The 17055-nt window shown below is 36.4% G+C and overlaps 2 protein-coding genes and 1 long non-coding RNA gene across 8 annotated transcripts; 2 read left to right on the top strand and 1 right to left on the bottom strand.

The window, feature by feature from the left end:
* Positions 1-212: 212 nt before the first annotated feature.
* LOC125907416 (uncharacterized) lies at positions 213-1966 on the top strand. The gene is made up of 5 exons (XR_007452623.1): positions 213-316; positions 485-605; positions 795-960; positions 1148-1325; positions 1516-1966. It is a non-coding gene; the product is annotated as an uncharacterized LOC125907416 (long non-coding RNA).
* Positions 1967-2276: 310 nt separating this feature from the next.
* On the top strand, positions 2277-4752 carry LOC120955926 (uncharacterized). 4 transcript variants are annotated; one of them, XR_007452620.1, is made up of 4 exons: positions 2277-3044; positions 3148-3621; positions 3731-4197; positions 4297-4752. XR_007452620.1 is itself a non-coding variant. In XM_049609377.1 (4 exons), exons 2-4 carry the CDS (start codon positions 4174-4176, stop codon positions 4681-4683), a joined length of 324 nt encoding a protein of 107 aa, XP_049465334.1. In that variant the 5' UTR covers positions 2292-3621; positions 3731-4173; the 3' UTR covers positions 4684-4752. The 4 variants fall into 4 exon arrangements, 1 of the variants encoding a protein (XP_049465334.1); XR_007452621.1 differs by having other exon boundaries at positions 2285-3387; positions 3439-3621; XM_049609377.1 differs by having other exon boundaries at positions 2292-3621; positions 4297-4546; positions 4634-4752.
* Positions 4753-4890: 138 nt separating this feature from the next.
* LOC120955921 (synaptotagmin 1) lies at positions 4891-16737 on the bottom strand. Of its 3 annotated transcripts, none has more exons than XM_040377156.2 (9): positions 16534-16737; positions 16177-16339; positions 15353-15633; positions 14974-15072; positions 14679-14873; positions 14041-14217; positions 10113-10230; positions 9804-9937; positions 4891-7211 (listed from the first exon to the last, which is right to left on the bottom strand). In XM_040377156.2, exons 2-9 carry the CDS (start codon positions 16325-16327, stop codon positions 7020-7022), a joined length of 1347 nt encoding a protein of 448 aa, XP_040233090.1. In that variant the 5' UTR covers positions 16328-16339; positions 16534-16737; the 3' UTR covers positions 4891-7019. The 3 variants fall into 3 exon arrangements, with proteins under 3 accessions (XP_040233090.1, XP_040233091.1, XP_040233092.1); XM_040377157.2 differs by having other exon boundaries at positions 10113-10221; XM_040377158.2 differs by having other exon boundaries at positions 15386-15633.
* Positions 16738-17055: the final 318 nt, after the last annotated feature.

Here is a 17055-nt window from a genome sequence, read left to right as displayed (position 1 = left end):
AGAAGAAACAAAAAAAAAACAAATTTTATCTTTGTCCTAAAATTTTATTTAAATTTCAATAGCATATCAAGAGTGTAATTATTACACAAAACACAACCAAATTTGGTGTTAATATGTAGTAGAAAACCATAAGGCTGGTTCATAGTGTGCCAATCAATTTGTGAATACGCGAAAATTCTGATGTGGGTTTTATATTCAAGATAGCGCTGTCAAATTACACCGATCTCACGTGTCAAACCATGTTGACGCTGTTGACGGCAAATGCACGTGCATCATTTGTTCATTTCCATTTCCTTTGAGACGGCGAATAGTCAAGGTAGGTGATCTTAATCAAACATTTTAAGAATTTCTTTCATTCGCACAATGATTGTAAGGGCGAAAGTCATAAGAATCCAATATTTGTTTTAATGTGAAATCTATAGATTTACACCTGCGTAAGCGCAAAGAAAGTTATTAACATCGTTCGCTTTACGTCATATTTCAGGATGCATCGAAATGAATGCAATACCAGCAGGGTTCAGTTGAATGGAGATAAAACATGTGGCTGCTGTAAACGGTCGCCTGAAAGATGAATAATTCTACCCATTGTAATAGTCGGGAAAATGGTAAGTAAATACGATTAGAACATACAGTATCTGATATCCCATTAACATGATGTTAGTAATCCGTGTTTCACCTGAATATATTTGATTAAAATCCAAACGATTTATCTGACTACTTCCTAGAATGAAATAGTACGCTATACGTTTGATGAGAGCAGTTAAAATTATTCATTGAATTGCTTTTTGTTACAGGATGCAACATTATCCTGGTTGCTCCGAATGCGAACCAGATGAAACATACGCCATGGCGTAGAAGGAATCAAACTGAAACATACGCCATGGCGTGAAAGAATCAAGTACAATGGCGCTATCCTCAAATCGGTTCATTCTGCTCAATGAACGGACCAACTAAAAAATGGTAAGTAAACTCCATTCAGAACAATAGTAGCTGAATATCCCATTTGCATGATGTTAGTAATCCGTGTTTCACCTGAATATATTTGATTAAAATCCAAACGATTTATCTGACCATTTTATAGAAGTAAAGCGGACACCAAAATGTTTTACAAAAGTAATCTTAATCATTGAATTGCTTTTTGTTACAGGATTCAACAGCTAATCATCACTGTTCCGGATGAGATCCTTATGACCCATACACCATGATGTCAAAGGAACCCAGATGATACTTGCGCCATGGTGTAAAGGAATTCCGATGATTCATGCGTCAAATGGTGCTATCCTCAAATCGCTTTCTACTCAATGAACGGACCAACGAAGAAAATGGTAAGTAAACACCATTCAGTACAACAGTAGCTGGCTATCCCATTTACATGATGTTATTAATCCGTGTTTCACCTGAATATATTTGATTAAAATCCAAACGATTTATCTGACTACTTTCTACGAATAAGTTGAAACACTAAACCTTTTCTAAGAAAAGTAAATCAAATTGTTTAATTATTTTTCGTTACAGCAAACCATCAGCGTCCACCATCAATCCAGATGAAACGTACACCGTAAAAGGGATCCGGATGATTCATATGTCGTAGTAGAATCCTCATAATACATGCGCCATGGTGCAAAGGAATCACGTTGATTCATGCATCAAATGGTGCTCTCAAATCGATTCGCTCGAATCAATGAACGGGCTATCGATGAAAATAGTAAGTAAACGCCATATCCCTCCCTCAAGAAACCAAACCCATTTTTCCTGGAATAGGTTGACAATGTAGTAGTGGCACTGGGTCTCTATCCTTTCCAACAAAGCTAAATGGAAGGTTCAATAGAATGAGTGGATGAAGCTATGGATTTGCATGTCATTTATTGATAGGGAAGAAAGGGCTACATGTATCACATTCTGGGAATAGTTGATGTAGAGGAAAAGGATAATCTTCATGAAGAATAAAACAAAAATATTGTCTCTACATGTTTTGTATGAGTATTGAATTTACACCGTTTCATTGAGTGGTGCTATCACAATTGAACTTGAATTCAAACACTATGTTCATTCATACCATATATACCATACCATACCTTATCATACACTAGTGTTCATATGTATCATGTACACACATCCGTTTTATCATGATCATTAATTATAAAATGCGAGTGAGGAAAGTAGCTACACATTGCATGTGGAAGTTAAGTTTGGTAATGAATTAAGCTACATATTTAATTTTGTATTTAAAACTGGCTTTTTGTCGTGATATTTTATTTAAAACATCTTTGAAGTATGATACTTACACAGAACTGAGTATAATTTTCGGTTGTTGGCAGAATTTTAGAGTATGCAATAGAAATATTCAGTCCACACATGAATTGAGTTTGACACTCCTGGCGCTTTAAGCATATTACAAATCAACAGTGTTTTTTTGTTGTTATTAAACACATATAGTCAAGATACTAGTAGTAGCATTCAAAAAAGCAGAACGAGAACACATGTATTAGTTGTTTTAAAATGTATCAGAAATACATTTCCATAAACTATACACACTGCTTTAATGTCGGTGCGCAGTGACGCAGAAAGGCAGTGTGTAGTGTATCAATACACTATTGGAGTATTAGTAACCGCCACACTTCAAGGTTACACGATTCTCGATCGCTTAAATGGTAAAGAGCTAATGCGATACGTGTAAATGATCTTCTAGACACAGATTGGATCGAACATCCGTTTAGCTTAGCTTCCTTCCGTATGCCATTCGATCATAATATTTGTGCGATCGATAATCAAAAATAACTCATTTGAAAAAGAATAAGAAAGATATGCCGAATTAGCTCGCTGATCTTGATCAATACAGCGATTCTTCTTTCAGCCCATCAGATATATCGTTCTGTTCGGTGAGACACGTTACGTTTATGTAACCACGTTCTCTGTAGGTCAAGTTACAGCAGCCGTATATAATTAAATATTTTAATAATGTTAATATAGTTGATCACATATTAAACCATAATAGAGAGAGAGAGTGGTGCAACAAATGCAAACGAGATCAACTTTCGTACTATGTGAGTGTTGCTGTGTTGCTGTTATTAGAGTACTGTCCTTTATTAATTATTTCTTTCAATATTATCGTTGCTGTTGCTGTTGTTGTTTTATGGTTTGTTATAGAAATTTGCTTGTGGACATTATTGGTCTAATGCTGTACCATCATCATCCTCGTTCAATGAGCTTAGCCGTGTGAGAAGACCTGAAGTGTTTGAATCTGCTCGCAGAGCAGTATATCAAAAGTGCGTCTACAGTATGTGAATGTGCATGTTGCTCACCCATTTCTATTCCTGTTTTTTGTTGTTGTTGCTCTTGTTCGCTTTTACACAATTTTAAACATCGACACGGTTGTGACCGATAGAGGTATAACGGGTGTGTTTGGATGGATAGGAATACAATAAATTGTGATATTAGTATTTTTAGCGTGACCAGCTCTGATGCTTCCTGTGCACACATGTTCAAAAAAAAAACACACATTTGCTGCAAGCAAAACGCGCTGGTATTTTTAGAAATTTTATCTTTTCCATTCCGACTGTTGTCAGTATTGATTTTCCCTCTGCCTGGAACGCACCGAACAGGCGCGTTTGTGTAGCGCACGTAAGTATTCATAATTTCAACGGGTCAGCGCGAACGGAATTATGTTTGAATCAAACATTATTATCTTCATCTAACCCTCCCCCCTCTCCTGCGCACACATTGTTTTCAGTTGTGAACAAAGCAAAACCACCCGGGGACCTAACACCAAGTACTTTGTGTACAATGAGCGAAACTAGAAATTTGATGACTACCTTTTTCATCCTAATTTTTCTACTTCTGCTACTGTATCTCGTATACGAAGGCTTCTATCAGCCGGAAATGTAATTGAAACGGTCATTTGTTATTATGTTCTATACGTACTTTTACGGCTGCCCAACAAACTGCTGATGATTTGTCAAAAGACAAAACCAGTCATACAATTTATTTGAATTCTGAATCTAAACTGACGCAAAAACGTTTGGTTTGTTGGTGATTTTTGGGACATGGCTTTCATACCAGCGAATCAAAAGTAATATATCACGCGTGCACGCACACGCACTTTCATAGAACTTTCTGTGGCACTACCTAGCACTACCAACCAACCGAACCCTAAGATCACAAACTTCGCCAAAAATGATGGAACGCATGACGATGGTGGTAAGTGGTGTGGTAAGCTTGGTGTTAAGCGTTAGTGATTGAATATTAACTGCATTCTTGTGCGTGTTTCTGTGTTCTCCCTCTTTCCGGATTTTGCAGGATTCTCTGTTAAAACTTGACTTAAATGTCAAGCTGGGAAACCACATAGGGTCCAACTGTTTCCAACTCATCATCAACCATTATCAGCCCGAATCGTTTAGCGGCAGCAGAATGAAGAAGGACGATAAAATTACCAAGGATAAAATGATGGACCGGAAAGTTAGACACCCTACTGCATCGTTTTCTACCAAATCCATCATTATGAATCTTGTAATAGCATTTTTTCTCTATCTGCTGAGACGCACCATAGGTCTGTATTATTATACCTTTGCCCGAGCTATACCCGTTCCACCGCTCATACAACTGAACGTTATGATTAACTTTACCTTTTTTTTAGAAGCTGGTGGGAAAAGCGCCATAACAAAGTATAGTAAATTTATCAAATAAATTGCCCTTCTGTGCCGTTTGAATGGAATACCAATAAAATTGTTATGCCAGTCGTTAGTCGTATTTTTATCTTGTGTGTAAAGTTTGGTGTATGAGTTTAGTCCGAAATCTACCACCTGCAAAGTATAACTCCAAAGTACTAAAAACAAAGTAAATTGCAAAACAATACGGTGGTGATTGTTGAAAACGACGGTACACTTAGGGGACTAATCTGGTAATTTACACTTCAATACTTTATTAGCGTTTGATTTACAATATCTTAATATACATACTCTCGCAATGCGTTCTTGATAGGTAAAGGTTATCTTATACATGTCTAATTATTGTTATATTTTTAAAGATCTGCTTACTTTCGTTCAACTTGTTTAGTGTTTTTTCAGATGTTTGTTTTGTTTTCTTTGTTTTTTATCGGTATTTATGTTGGTAAAAGCCGCTTTCTATCTTCTGCTCGCACTATAAGAGTCTCGCTATTATTCATAAACTGCTGTGTGTTGTTAGTGGTTGGAAATTGGATCCCTTTTTTAATAATGTTTTCTGCTGCTCTTCTGCTCTTGCTTTCGAATCTTAGTAATGTAATCAGAACGCCGAAAACCAATAATATTCATTTAAATATTCTTTCTTTTCACCACCTTCCCTTACAATAGCCGTAGTATTGAACACGCAATAATCTTCTAGCTTTTCCTAACGGTTTTCAACCATCATCAGATGACGGGATGAAACGCCCTACAATCTTTAAATGCTGTTTTAAAACGTTCAGTTAGATGGTGGTGGTTACACAGATATAGGAAATCTTCGTCGTGTCTCTATCTCTCTGTGACGCAGAGACAAAAGAACTAACAACTGTTAACAGTAAATAAAACCGACACAAACAAACGGAAAAATACTATGGAAATGTTTAATAAAACTTGCATTTCTTCGTACACATTTACGCTGCCGCCTACATGGAATGGTATATTAATTTATGCAAATACTATACTGCCGTACAATCTGAACTGATATTATTCTTGTACAAATACTGCCCTTTGCTTTGCCTTTGCCTTTGCCTTTGCCTGCTTATGTTTGCTCAGATATTATCAACTTTTTAATGGTTATATATGCCTAATATATGTTTAGTTAGATTATTTATTTAACAATAAATAGGTCAATAGCTTTATATTATTCAACAAGAAATACAGACGGTACCCTTTCCTTCTTCTCCCCTGTCTTCGCGACTGACATTAATCTATTTCGTTTTCCATCTTATTTGGATGCGATGAAACTATGTGTGTGTGTGTTTTTTAGTTTGCTTTTGCAATCTACTTTTGCATTGTCTTCTTTCTTACGTCTTTTCAGATATTCGTTAACGTATGTATTTTTTTTTTAATGCTCATAATAAATGCACTGCTCTTCTGCGCTGTGCATATGTTTTTAGATACGTTAAATGAGTTAGATAGATTAACTAAACAGACAACGTTTATGTTTTTTCTTTTAGATTATGATGATCAAACAAGATAAGGTCGTGAAAAACCGTGAAAACTAAACTGCATAACAAGTATTATGCAAAATGGTTTGTTTTTTAGTTTGAGTTTAAGGGACACAAGATTGTATTGAAATTAATTGAACTGGTTTTCTGATCACTGAAATGAAAGGTTTTTGGTTGGTTGATGGTTGAAGTGTCTATTGATTAAAACAAGACGTCCAGTTTCATTTAGCTTTGCAATTTATCTACCTATTGTTTTACTGCTGACCACGGGGTGGTGCTCTTTTCATCTTACTATCATGGCAAATCAAAAAGACTTCTTGCTAGAATGATTGATTGATGCGCCATCCATTACTTGATTAGTTCGCTTTTGGGGTGAGACAGTAGGGATGAGATGTTATGAGTAGTATGAGTAGCGGAGGGAAACAAAAATTTACATAAATAGGTGCGTGTGCAGTCAGTTTGACAATACTACACAATATATATGTATGTATATATATAATACTCTTTCTACGAATCATCCGTTGTAAAATAGCCTCACATTACATTACTCAATGATCTCTCCCTCCTCCTCGGTATCGTCAAAAACGCAAGAAAGAAAGGGGTGTGCAATATGTGTATAGGAATAGTTTATGTTCGAAAGTTAACACAGAGCCAAAATTGTGCAAAATGGAATACCTCTCTCTTGTCGACTCTTTGGAAAGGTTATTTTACAGCGCAACTGGTTGTAACATGTGATGGAACATGTGCAACATGCCCGGGTTGCCAACCTTTCCTTCCGATTTGGGTGTTATAATCCCCAGCTGATAATAATACCGCGCCGCACCGTCCTCGTCCGGGATCATCATCCTTAGTTGCTCGTTGATTAGTAGCCGGCTTAATCCTTCTTGTCATCGTCCGGATCTTTCAGCGTGTGCCACTGCGCTATCGGGCGCCTGGGGGAGGCCAGCATGTCCGACCAGTGACGTAGCTCCGTGCCGCTTGCATTGTAGCCTAGAACAACCTTTCCAATTGGTTCGGAGGTGCCGATGCGATCATAATCCACTACCGTTACGACAAGATTTACTTTCTGTTGAATCAGATAAGAAGTGATGGTTATTAAAGCTGGTCTGCCAAACACCCTCCCGGTCCTGGCCATTTACACACTGAACACACACATTACTTGTAAGGGTGAACAGAGAATTGAGTATTAGTTTTGCAATTGAATGGTCAACTACTATGGCGGCAAGCGCGCGGTGTTGTTTGCGCTATCATAATGGACATTGTCCCATAGTATTTGACCGTATTCTGCCATGCAATAGATTAGTTAGTTGTACAGTAGAGTTTTTTACATAGGCTTTGTGGTGGTGTCGGTGGGGTGGGGGGGACGGTTGTAGAGAAAAAAAATGTTTGCATGAATTGAAGTTGAGTTGCGTTGCGAATAGTTTGTTGTAGTAGTAGTAGTAGTAGTAGTAGTAGTAGTAATAGTATACTGAGGTGTTATTACGGTTATTACTGTAGTTACTGCTCACAAATGTTTAGTAAGATATGTTTATTGTATGTATATTCAATAAAATGGGCCGGTCTGGTGGTACAGTCGTCAACTCGTACGAAAAAATAACATGCCCGTCATGGGTTCAAGCTCCGAATAGACCGTGCCCCCATATACGGTAGGACTGACTATCCTGCTATGGTAACAATAAGTCACTGAAAGCCTCACTTCACTATAGTGTGGGTACAAGGCAGGCCATGACCGACAACGGTTGTTGTGCCAAAGAAGAAGAAGAAGATATTCAATGAATAATAAAGTAACAAATAAGAAAAAAAAAAAACAAAATTAAATATCAGACAAAGGGATATAAGTGTGTAAGTATTGCTAAGAGTTTGTCTTCAGTAGTCCTAAAAACGAACGGGAAACTTATAAAAATCAAAATTAGCAACTCAAGTTCAACGCAAGTTTAAATGTTTTGCTGCAAACGCATTTTTTCTGCTGTAGTTGGGTATATTTGTACTGAGAGAGAGAGAGAGAGAGAGAGACATATTTGCCTACGTAAAGTCCTACTTGATTCGTAAGGTGTGTGTGTGTATATATTAAATACTGGTACACGGAAATGTATAATACTCGATCAAAACTGTGTTTCTTTGCTGTTTGCAATATGCTTATGTGAGGTGAATTAGATTGTGTGTTGCATTTAATCTTCTGACAACCATTTCTTTTGTTTGCTTGTTTGCTTTAATATCGCAGTACCAAAGGGGCAGTAGTAGTATTAGTAGTCCCCTAATGGATCTGCGCAGTGCGCAAGAATCAGTAAGACTTTCGATCAGCATATACAGGTCAAAATGTTAGCAAAATGGAGGTTTAGTATGCCTTTGCTGCTGTTCGTGCCGTGTATCATTTTTTTTTGTTGTTGTTGTAATGATAATAGATCCCGAGGTGTTATTAGACAATGTTGATCTGTTTTGTTGTTTGAAGTCAGACAAAAGCAGTGTCTAAAAAATGTAACGCTTATGGGGACACACGAACTTTAAAATCTTTCCTCTGCAAGACCGTCCATTCAAGCACGAAACGAAAGGTTAAGCTACATTTTAGCTTCTTATCAAAAGGTTGTCTTAGGGGGTGGGGGTGGGGATTTGGGTGGGGGATAATCGTTTCGCTGAAAGGCCCAGAACAAACGAATCTTGACTTTAGGAGATTTTAAAATTGTCTGCGGCGGAGTTCGTTCTGTTTTCCTTTATTTCTTTTTTTTTCGCTATGCATGTATGAAGTGTGTATTTATATTTGTTTTGTTACAGTGTATTGTAAAAGTATTTTTTTGGTTTGTTTTCAGTATTAGGAATTGTAGCACCGAATCGTGTTTTTTTGGATTGTTTCAAAACAATAAAACTGTTCATTTCTACACACAGAAAGTCTAGTGTATATATTATCGGTTACTCACAAACATTGCCATACTAATAACAAATTACTGGATACTGGAGAGATAGTTCAGAGGTTAAGGAAAGGTTTAGGACAAAGGGGACATTGCTACCACGTATGTGTTGTTTTGCATTTTTCGCTTTTTTATTCTTGGAATGTAATTAAAAAATACTGTTAAATATTGTGAAACCCTCAAACATTAAGTACTAAAATTAGGTAAATGATTTTTTCTTGTTTAATCACACCAACAAACAAACACTGTGGGATTCGGGGGTTTGTGAACCCTTTACATCAATTAGGACTTGAATGCAGTTAAACAACAGAAGATCCACATGATGAAATACGATTAATAAATGAACAAAATAGTTTGTGTTACTACTAAAATGTCAATACTGTATTATAAAATATCCGCATAAAAGTAAATACTAACAACTATAACACTCATATGATCATATTCCCCCAGAGTAATACAAAAGAACACATACGTTGCCACTGATACCGAAGCATACGCACCTAACAAGAGTATTAGGTGCGTAGAAAGAAAGAAGAGACATTGGTTCATAAGGATCATGCGGTTAGATACACAAAACAAAGTTTGCAAGGAATACTGTACAATACCACAATACCGTGGTTGTCCACGGAACAAAACAAAACAAAAAAGGTCTGATAGAGGTTTCTATGGTTTTGGCTTGATGCGTAGATATATACAATATATAAATACAACACAACACAGAATTTTATATGATAGTAGAATACATTCTCGCATACTTGTATTTGTTCGAAAGGAACTTCAAATGAGAACGACTCATTGTAGTAGGGGTTTAGTGTACATTTTTTGATACTAGTCTTTTTCTTTTTCAAACGCTTTCCATTCTGCATCAGGGCTATCTTGACGTATGGATCTAGAAGAGAGAGAAAATAGTTAATAATTTACTTGAGAAAGCACCATTTTTGCCAGTGGAATGTGGAACACATTCAACAACAAACAAACAAAAAAAGCCTATATTTGTTAAGAGCACAATGTATATATATATATATATGAAATATTGCGAAATATGTTGTTATAGAATAGCCCACCTGATAAACCGCCAACATCCATCTTTTTGAGATTTTTCGCTTCCAAGATAACGACAGTTAATTTACCTGCAGTGGGTACATAGCGCAATGAGAAGCAAATGTCTCCCAACTTATTTTCCTGCAAAAGAACAGAGTAAATAAACGAAACGAAACCGATTGTAAAAATTTTGGTCTATTGTTGTATTAGCACAATATAGTGTATATATATATGTATGGCGAACGTTATTCTAGCGGCACAGTTATATAAAATCAACCAAAAAAGACATCTTTAGGATATCATGCTTTTTTGATCTATTAAAACCAGCGGCAAATTTAAGTAATAATTGGGATACTTTATCACTACGTGCTTCTAAGTTTTAGCATTTACATTTTTAAATGTTTCACTCAGCAATACTTGACTCAAACGATATTAATCAGGGCTTTTTTATGCGTTGTAAAAAGTCTTTCTCTCTCTCTATATTTATATTCATAAGGCGGATGCAAATCTATACAATATTTTGCAAACAAATGAGCGTATATTATTGATTTCAGGTACTGTTGGTGTTGTTGTTGGTATGGCTATAGTTATTCTGCTTATTTATCTTTGAATAAGTGCACGTTCACTGTATTGCATGATTGTGAGCGGTCTCTTCGGAGCAATTTATTACAACTTTGACGACCAAGCAAAATTAATTTCAAGTAAGTAAAATTCCTTCAGAACTGCCTCTGCATACTTTTTCCGAGTAAAAGTATGTCTATCTACTACTATAGTTTATATATCTTTTCTGAAGCTTTGTACAAAATGCGGTACAATAAAACACGCAACGCACGTTCGCTTCAGTTTGTTAATGTAGAGTATTTGAGGATTATAATTCGTTTAAAAAAAAAAATTATCGTTTATCGAAACATACATGTTTCGCAACAAGTAACATCGGTACCTCTCTCTCTGTTTTGCCTTACATCACCATTTATTTATTTCAATAATTCTAAATCAATCCGCAATCATTATTAAAGCGCTACTATCAACATGCTGAAATTTATATTGGCTTTAAAATCCTATTGGTTTCAGATTCAAGCCATTTCGCCTTACAAAAAAAAACATATCAACAAACACGACGTCTCATATGTATTACACATTATGCCTTTGGGCCCTTTTCAAACGCATATCAAATTATACGACGATGTACAAAATGAAAATTTTAACAAAAGGATTTAAATACTGCTTACTTATATATGGTTGTTAAAAGGGGCATACAATGCTATAAAACTCCATTTTCTACGGATGGCTTCATAAAATTCAGCTTTTTACAGCATCTTATGGTGTTGTTTTTTATATTATTGTAGTTGTTGTAACTATTGGACAAATGTACTACGCTAATAAGGGAATATATCTATTGGTATGGGCGATTCTAGTAGCACTGCTATTCTGATATTTCTTGAGTTCGGTGTAGCTAGCCGATACGCCAATATCGCCAACAAACGTGTGTCTCAAACGTGGGACTGAGACGTGGGGGGGGGGGGGGGAAATATACACGGTATGCCTTCAATTGCATTCCATGTTTTCTATGTTTAGAGTGTATATCGTACGATTATAATAAGAAGACAAACACGGACTGGGGGCGGGGCGGGGCGGGGCCGGGGTGGGTTTGGGGTATTGGAAAAAGTGGTATTGCAAAAATATGTACTCAAATATCTTCAAAAATAAAACATAAAAAAAAACATACTTTCAGGAAGACACCCAGCTCAAATAAAATGATTAAATTAAGTTTTGATTTGTTTTATGTGAAATTTTAACATAAAAAGCATCGATGGGGGGGAAGGGGGTCAATATGCATGATGAAAGCTTAAAGTATGTGTATAAATTAAATTAGATAGTTCACAAAGCATTCCGCAACGTTGTTATGCAATGAGAGAGTAGGAAAAAAAAGAGAGTAGAGTATCGTATTTTAACCATTGGTATAATAATATATCCTTGAATCTTGAAACTGGATAAAAATAGAACCAAGATCTACTGTATTATCACTTGAGCGACTGAAGAAGAGGAAGAAGATATATAACTTTATGAAATATGCATGAAATGATGATGATTAATGATGGTTTCTACAGTTTCTTGTAAAACAAAACAAACAAAAAAAACAGTAAGAAAAAACCAAAAACACTACTACATATGTGGCAGAGAATTATCAACACTACGCTAAAGCAACACCACTACATGTTATAAAACGGATACACATTTTTTACAATGGCTCGCACGATGTAGCTCAAAGGTAAGAGAAAAGGCTAGCATTAAAAAGAAAAACAAACACAAAACAAAAACAAGCGTCTTGAGAGAGGTTAGGTAATGCATCTTCTTCATGCAATACACATAATGAAAGTGGCTAGTGAAGCATTTGGAAAAGGGATGTATGGTACCATACAATAGAAGTAGATGGTTTTTTTTCTCTCTACATTATGATCGCTTTCGTTGGCATTGAGTAGATTTCGTTAACTCGAAACTATTCACTGATGGCCGTACGAGACTGCCATAGTACGAGGGGGAGGAAAAACGTGTTTATACGCGTGTTAGAGAATTGCTGCCTGATCCCAGATCAATTCACTTAGATAGATCAAAACAAAACAACAACAAAAAAAAAAACCAGTGGCATGTTACAGAACCGATGCTAGGCAGTGCAACATCATGAAATCGATTAGTCCGACTTGATGCGCAAACGCTAAGCAAAAGAGAATTAGTTCCTCTTCCATTATGGTGGGGATTTTTTTTTAAATATTTTGGTTGGGAATCATCATTAAACACACATGTTTTACATTACACAAAGCTATACAAAAGCCAATACGATCAAACAATATACAGCAGCACTTTAACTTTGGGTAAGGTGGTATTGAATATTTCTTGATGGAAACAATACTTACGTGTAATGGTTTTTTTTATCGAGTTTATATATTTTGAAGCAGTTACATGCATATAAAATATGTTAGATATATTGTTTTTTTTTTTGATGTAGACACAACCATTCACAGGCGTAAGCACAGCAGAGAAAATTTGAGGAAAAAGAAAAAAACGATTTACGTCAATTAAATTAGTTTTCAAAAATCAATCAATCGGACCACGATAGAAAAACTTAAAACTATCTCAAACAGTGTTTTCATTCAACTCATTTCAACAACTTCTAAGTAGTGGTAGTAGTAGTAGGAGTAGTAGTAGTAATAGTAGTAGTAGTAGTACTAAGCGCCGCGTCCGTTGCCTTCGTTTTAATTAGTTTTTTTTTTAAATAACTCAATGCTTCTTTGGATTGTTCAAATGAATTGAATTGAGTGTGTATCGATTGACATAAAAAATCATGTGTAAAGTGTTGAATACAGCTCTCAGAACAATAAATGTTTAAGTATGAAGCTGTTGAAGATTGAAAAATGAAGAAAAAGAATAATTCATAGTTTTATAGTATGCATATCACGTCAAATAGAAAAATTATGCTAACATGTAAGCAATATATGAGGAATGAAGAGATGTAATTCAAATTAATTCAAATCAATAATATTATATGATTTCTATTGTTGTCTATTTATCAGGGTTTTTGATCATTTCAAATGAGTAGGATTTGAACTGGGTGTAGGTTTTAGAAATAGAAAAAAGAAAGAAAACATACTTTCGACAATACGCAAAGAACGACCGGGGAAGAAAAAAACCCTCATAAGCTCTCCCCCACACCAGTACATAAATAATCCCGCAAGAGTAGTGTTTCGCTGTTCGCGAACAATTTGTATAGTTACAATGGAGCGTTGGTCAGAGTCCACATCCACTGTTAGTAATGGCAATTTTTTGATATTTTTTTTTAGATATCTCTCCCTTAACATCTCTCTGAGCCATTTGCAAAGCTGTTGTCCAAAAGGTATTATTGAGCAACGCATCTTCCTAACAAAGAACAAATGCTGTTTGGTAACGTGTACGTACCTGTCCACCTTCACCCTCAACGCTCTGCAATTCTCTCCATTCTTCAATCGTTTGTGCCAAATCAATCTGGCAAAGCGGTACCTTTACCTCTCCTATTTGGTCATGTTTGGAAAAGCGATCAAAGTCAAAAATGGCAAACACCAGCGTCTTGTTCATTGCTTCTGCATATGGGAGACTCTATTGAAAGAAAGAACACAAAGACAAAGAACATATTATTTACATTGCTTACCGGACACCGGAATACTTACTACAATAATACAACATATAGATAGATACACGTATATTCGGTTTAATGGATTGTGTGAATAAATACAACTAGTAACTGGCGGCAAGTATAGTAGAGTGGAGCTACAAAAATGTTAGATTGCATAGTTTACTTTGATGTACTTCTTCATGTTTGCCTTGCTACATTATTGTGTGAATGTGTACAGTTTTGACGTAAAACGCGCACAGCAGTAGTGAATGCGTGCAGTGTTTTTGGCTTTGTGTTTGTTGGAAGACATAGTAGGCGCCACCATGTGTTCGGTGGGTGTAAGTTGTTTTGGGTTTTTAAAGGATACAGATTATAATATTACCACCATCTCTTCTTGTTGAGAGGCTAGTATATTGATTGAAGACTTTAACAGTGGTTTACTTACCTTGAAGGTAAATGATTCGTTAAACACTGGATTCAGCGTTTTACGGTGAACTTTCGTTTCGAATTTCTTCTTTTTGTCAGGTAATAGGTACACTTTGACGTAAGGATCAGAAGTACCTCCCATATCCAGGGCGGGAAGTTCCTCCGCTTGTATGACGGTTACGGTGAGAGCATTCGAGTTGAAATCATATTCCAACTGAAAGTGTACAAGATTAGAACACATAATCATTGCAGATTGAAGGGCATGAACGAACGAAAGGAAGCTTCATTCGGTGTTTGCATCCACGGTGGTGTACCTTGTACTGCAGCTTGCCTAACTTTTGCTCGCTCTGTTTGCTTTCACCTTCATCTCCTTCTTCGGCATTTTCGGTAAGCTCTTCCATATCAGGTTGTACCTTTAAACGAGTTCAACGAGGAGTGTGGAGGATACACGAATAGAAGATGGGAGGAAGCAAAACGTAAAGGAAAAAAAGAAGAAATCACATGTTAGAATGGGCCATTGTGCCGTTGAGCAGATAGTGAGCTACATTACAACACAATTCTAACATTAACATTCATCTAAAGTTGGTTCAGCCTTAAAGAGGGTTTTACAACGATACAACATTTTTAGTGAGAATACACGATTACAATGCACCTGTACACTGACACTTAAATGAATGAGATTCTACTGAATACCTTTTCTTTGTATGCTGAACCTAATAATTGTACCGATTTCAAATCAACGCCTTTCATGCCCTTCTTGCCATCTTTGGATCGTCTCTTTCGGAAGCAGCGACGGATGCAGAAACCGCAAATGCCCAAAATTATCAGTACTACGACGATGATGATAGACACGAGCCCCCACGTCGGGATGCCCATCTCGTGGGCTAACGCCTCCGTCATCTCGGCCGCCTTGTCTCCCAGCTTTTCCGCCTCGCCTTTGGTTGGCGTTGCCGTGCTGAAATCCTCATTTTCCTCTGAAACGAGCGTACGCAAAATGGGCAAAAAATGCCAAAAAGCAGCACAATTATTTGCCGTGCCTTCGTACAAACGTGCACTATTTGTCGCTAAATAATAATTTAAACCAAAAAAGGCATATAAAAGATGCCCATCAGAGTGCAATACTAAATGGAAAACTTTAAGAAACAGTAGCGAAGAGATTCCAGTCCAGCAACCTCTCTGCTTAAGTGGAAAAAAGTATATACATGTACATATATTTGTTAAGATATTTATTCTACACTAAGTATTGATCCATATTAACATAAAATCAATGACATGAATTGAAAGAAGCTTCTTTTCGCACTCATCACATGTTAACTATTAAGCGCACAAAACAAGAAAAAAATGTAATACATATGTATATACATGTCGATTCCGACACACAGCTTTTAAATGCACGACCGTTTCATAAGAAAACTTTTGATTGAGATTAATTTTGAAACGTTGTCGTTATATAAGAGAGCAATAAACGGCTTTTGGTAAATGTGCAGAAGATTAAACCCCAACGTCCCCAAACTTACCAGCGTCAAGCTCAGACTCCGTAGTGGTCGTGTGGTGCTTTTGCTTGTGTCCGAATATTTTTGTAGCTAGTGTACTGGCTACATCCGCAAGCTTTGCCGCATCAGACTCCACCTCGGCCTCTCTCTTCCACAAACGAGAATTGGGAGCCATTTTTAGCTTTTCCTGAAATTAACGCACCCATTAATCACTTCATGAAAAGCTTCTCCTAGTCACAGCACTGTTTGAAAACGCGTGAATCGCTCATATCGTTTACAGTTTCTAGAACATCAAATTTTCACGACCACCATTGTTAAAACAATTAATCCAGTAGGAAAGGGGGGAGCCCTTAACAAAACCCCAATTGCACTCAAATTTACCTTCAAACTTGCACGTTTGTTTCTTGCTAACGCTTCACTCCTTTCACTGTTGCACGCTTAAACTATCATCGTACTACTATCACGGGAAAGAAATAGTTCTTTTCACTTCAGCAGTGTAAGTACCATTCACTTGGAACTTGGAAAACTTGAAAGAGCAAAATTTTCACATCCTCAAGATGGTAGCTATTGAACATGAATGAGAAAATCGATGCATATCAGAAAAGATTGTAAATTAAGTACATGCGCATTTCAAACCTGCATGCGTACGCAATTCTTGACAACATGCAGAACGTCAAAGCGCGAGCTGTACTGGTTCGAAAATTCAGTATAACAGTTTTGGGGAGTAAAATTTGCAAATTTTAGATGCTCGTGGGCTTTTGCCATCTAAAATATATCGGCTAAATGGAATGTATTTTAATACATTTAATGTATTTAAAAAAAGGTTAGAACATATTAAAAACAATAGAAAATCGGTGTATTTAGTGAAAACTAGCTTTTCTTCATTTTATTTAGTATATCCTG

Source organism: Anopheles coluzzii, chromosome 3 (assembly GCF_943734685.1).
Source record: "Anopheles coluzzii chromosome 3, AcolN3, whole genome shotgun sequence".
NCBI classification, from domain to species: domain Eukaryota; kingdom Metazoa; phylum Arthropoda; class Insecta; order Diptera; family Culicidae; genus Anopheles; species Anopheles coluzzii.
Note: the sequence above shows the minus strand (reverse complement) of the source record. Positions and strands in the feature narration are given on the sequence as shown.

What these genes read in the sequence shown, in the direction of transcription:
- LOC120955926 (XM_049609377.1), top strand. Translation starts at nt 4,174, where the DNA reads ATGATGGAACGCATGACGATGGTG. An exon ending in TGGAACGCATGACGATGGTG is followed by an intron (nt 4,198 to 4,296) that starts GTAAGTGGTGTG and finishes CGGATTTTGCAG; the next exon opens with GATTCTCTGTTAAAACTTGA. An exon ending in TCTGCTGAGACGCACCATAG is followed by an intron (nt 4,547 to 4,633) that starts GTCTGTATTATT and finishes CCTTTTTTTTAG; the next exon opens with AAGCTGGTGGGAAAAGCGCC.
- LOC120955921 (XM_040377156.2), bottom strand. Translation starts at nt 16,327, where the DNA reads ATGGCTCCCAATTCTCGTTTGTGGAAGAGAGAGGCCGAGGTGGAGTCT. An exon ending in GTTCAGCATACAAAGAAAAG is followed by an intron (nt 15,073 to 15,352) that starts GTATTCAGTAGA and finishes ACTCGTTTAAAG; the next exon opens with GTACAACCTGATATGGAAGA. An exon ending in TTCCTTTCGAACAAATACAA is followed by an intron (nt 7,212 to 9,803) that starts GTATGCGAGAAT and finishes CTGATTCAACAG; the next exon opens with AAAGTAAATCTTGTCGTAAC.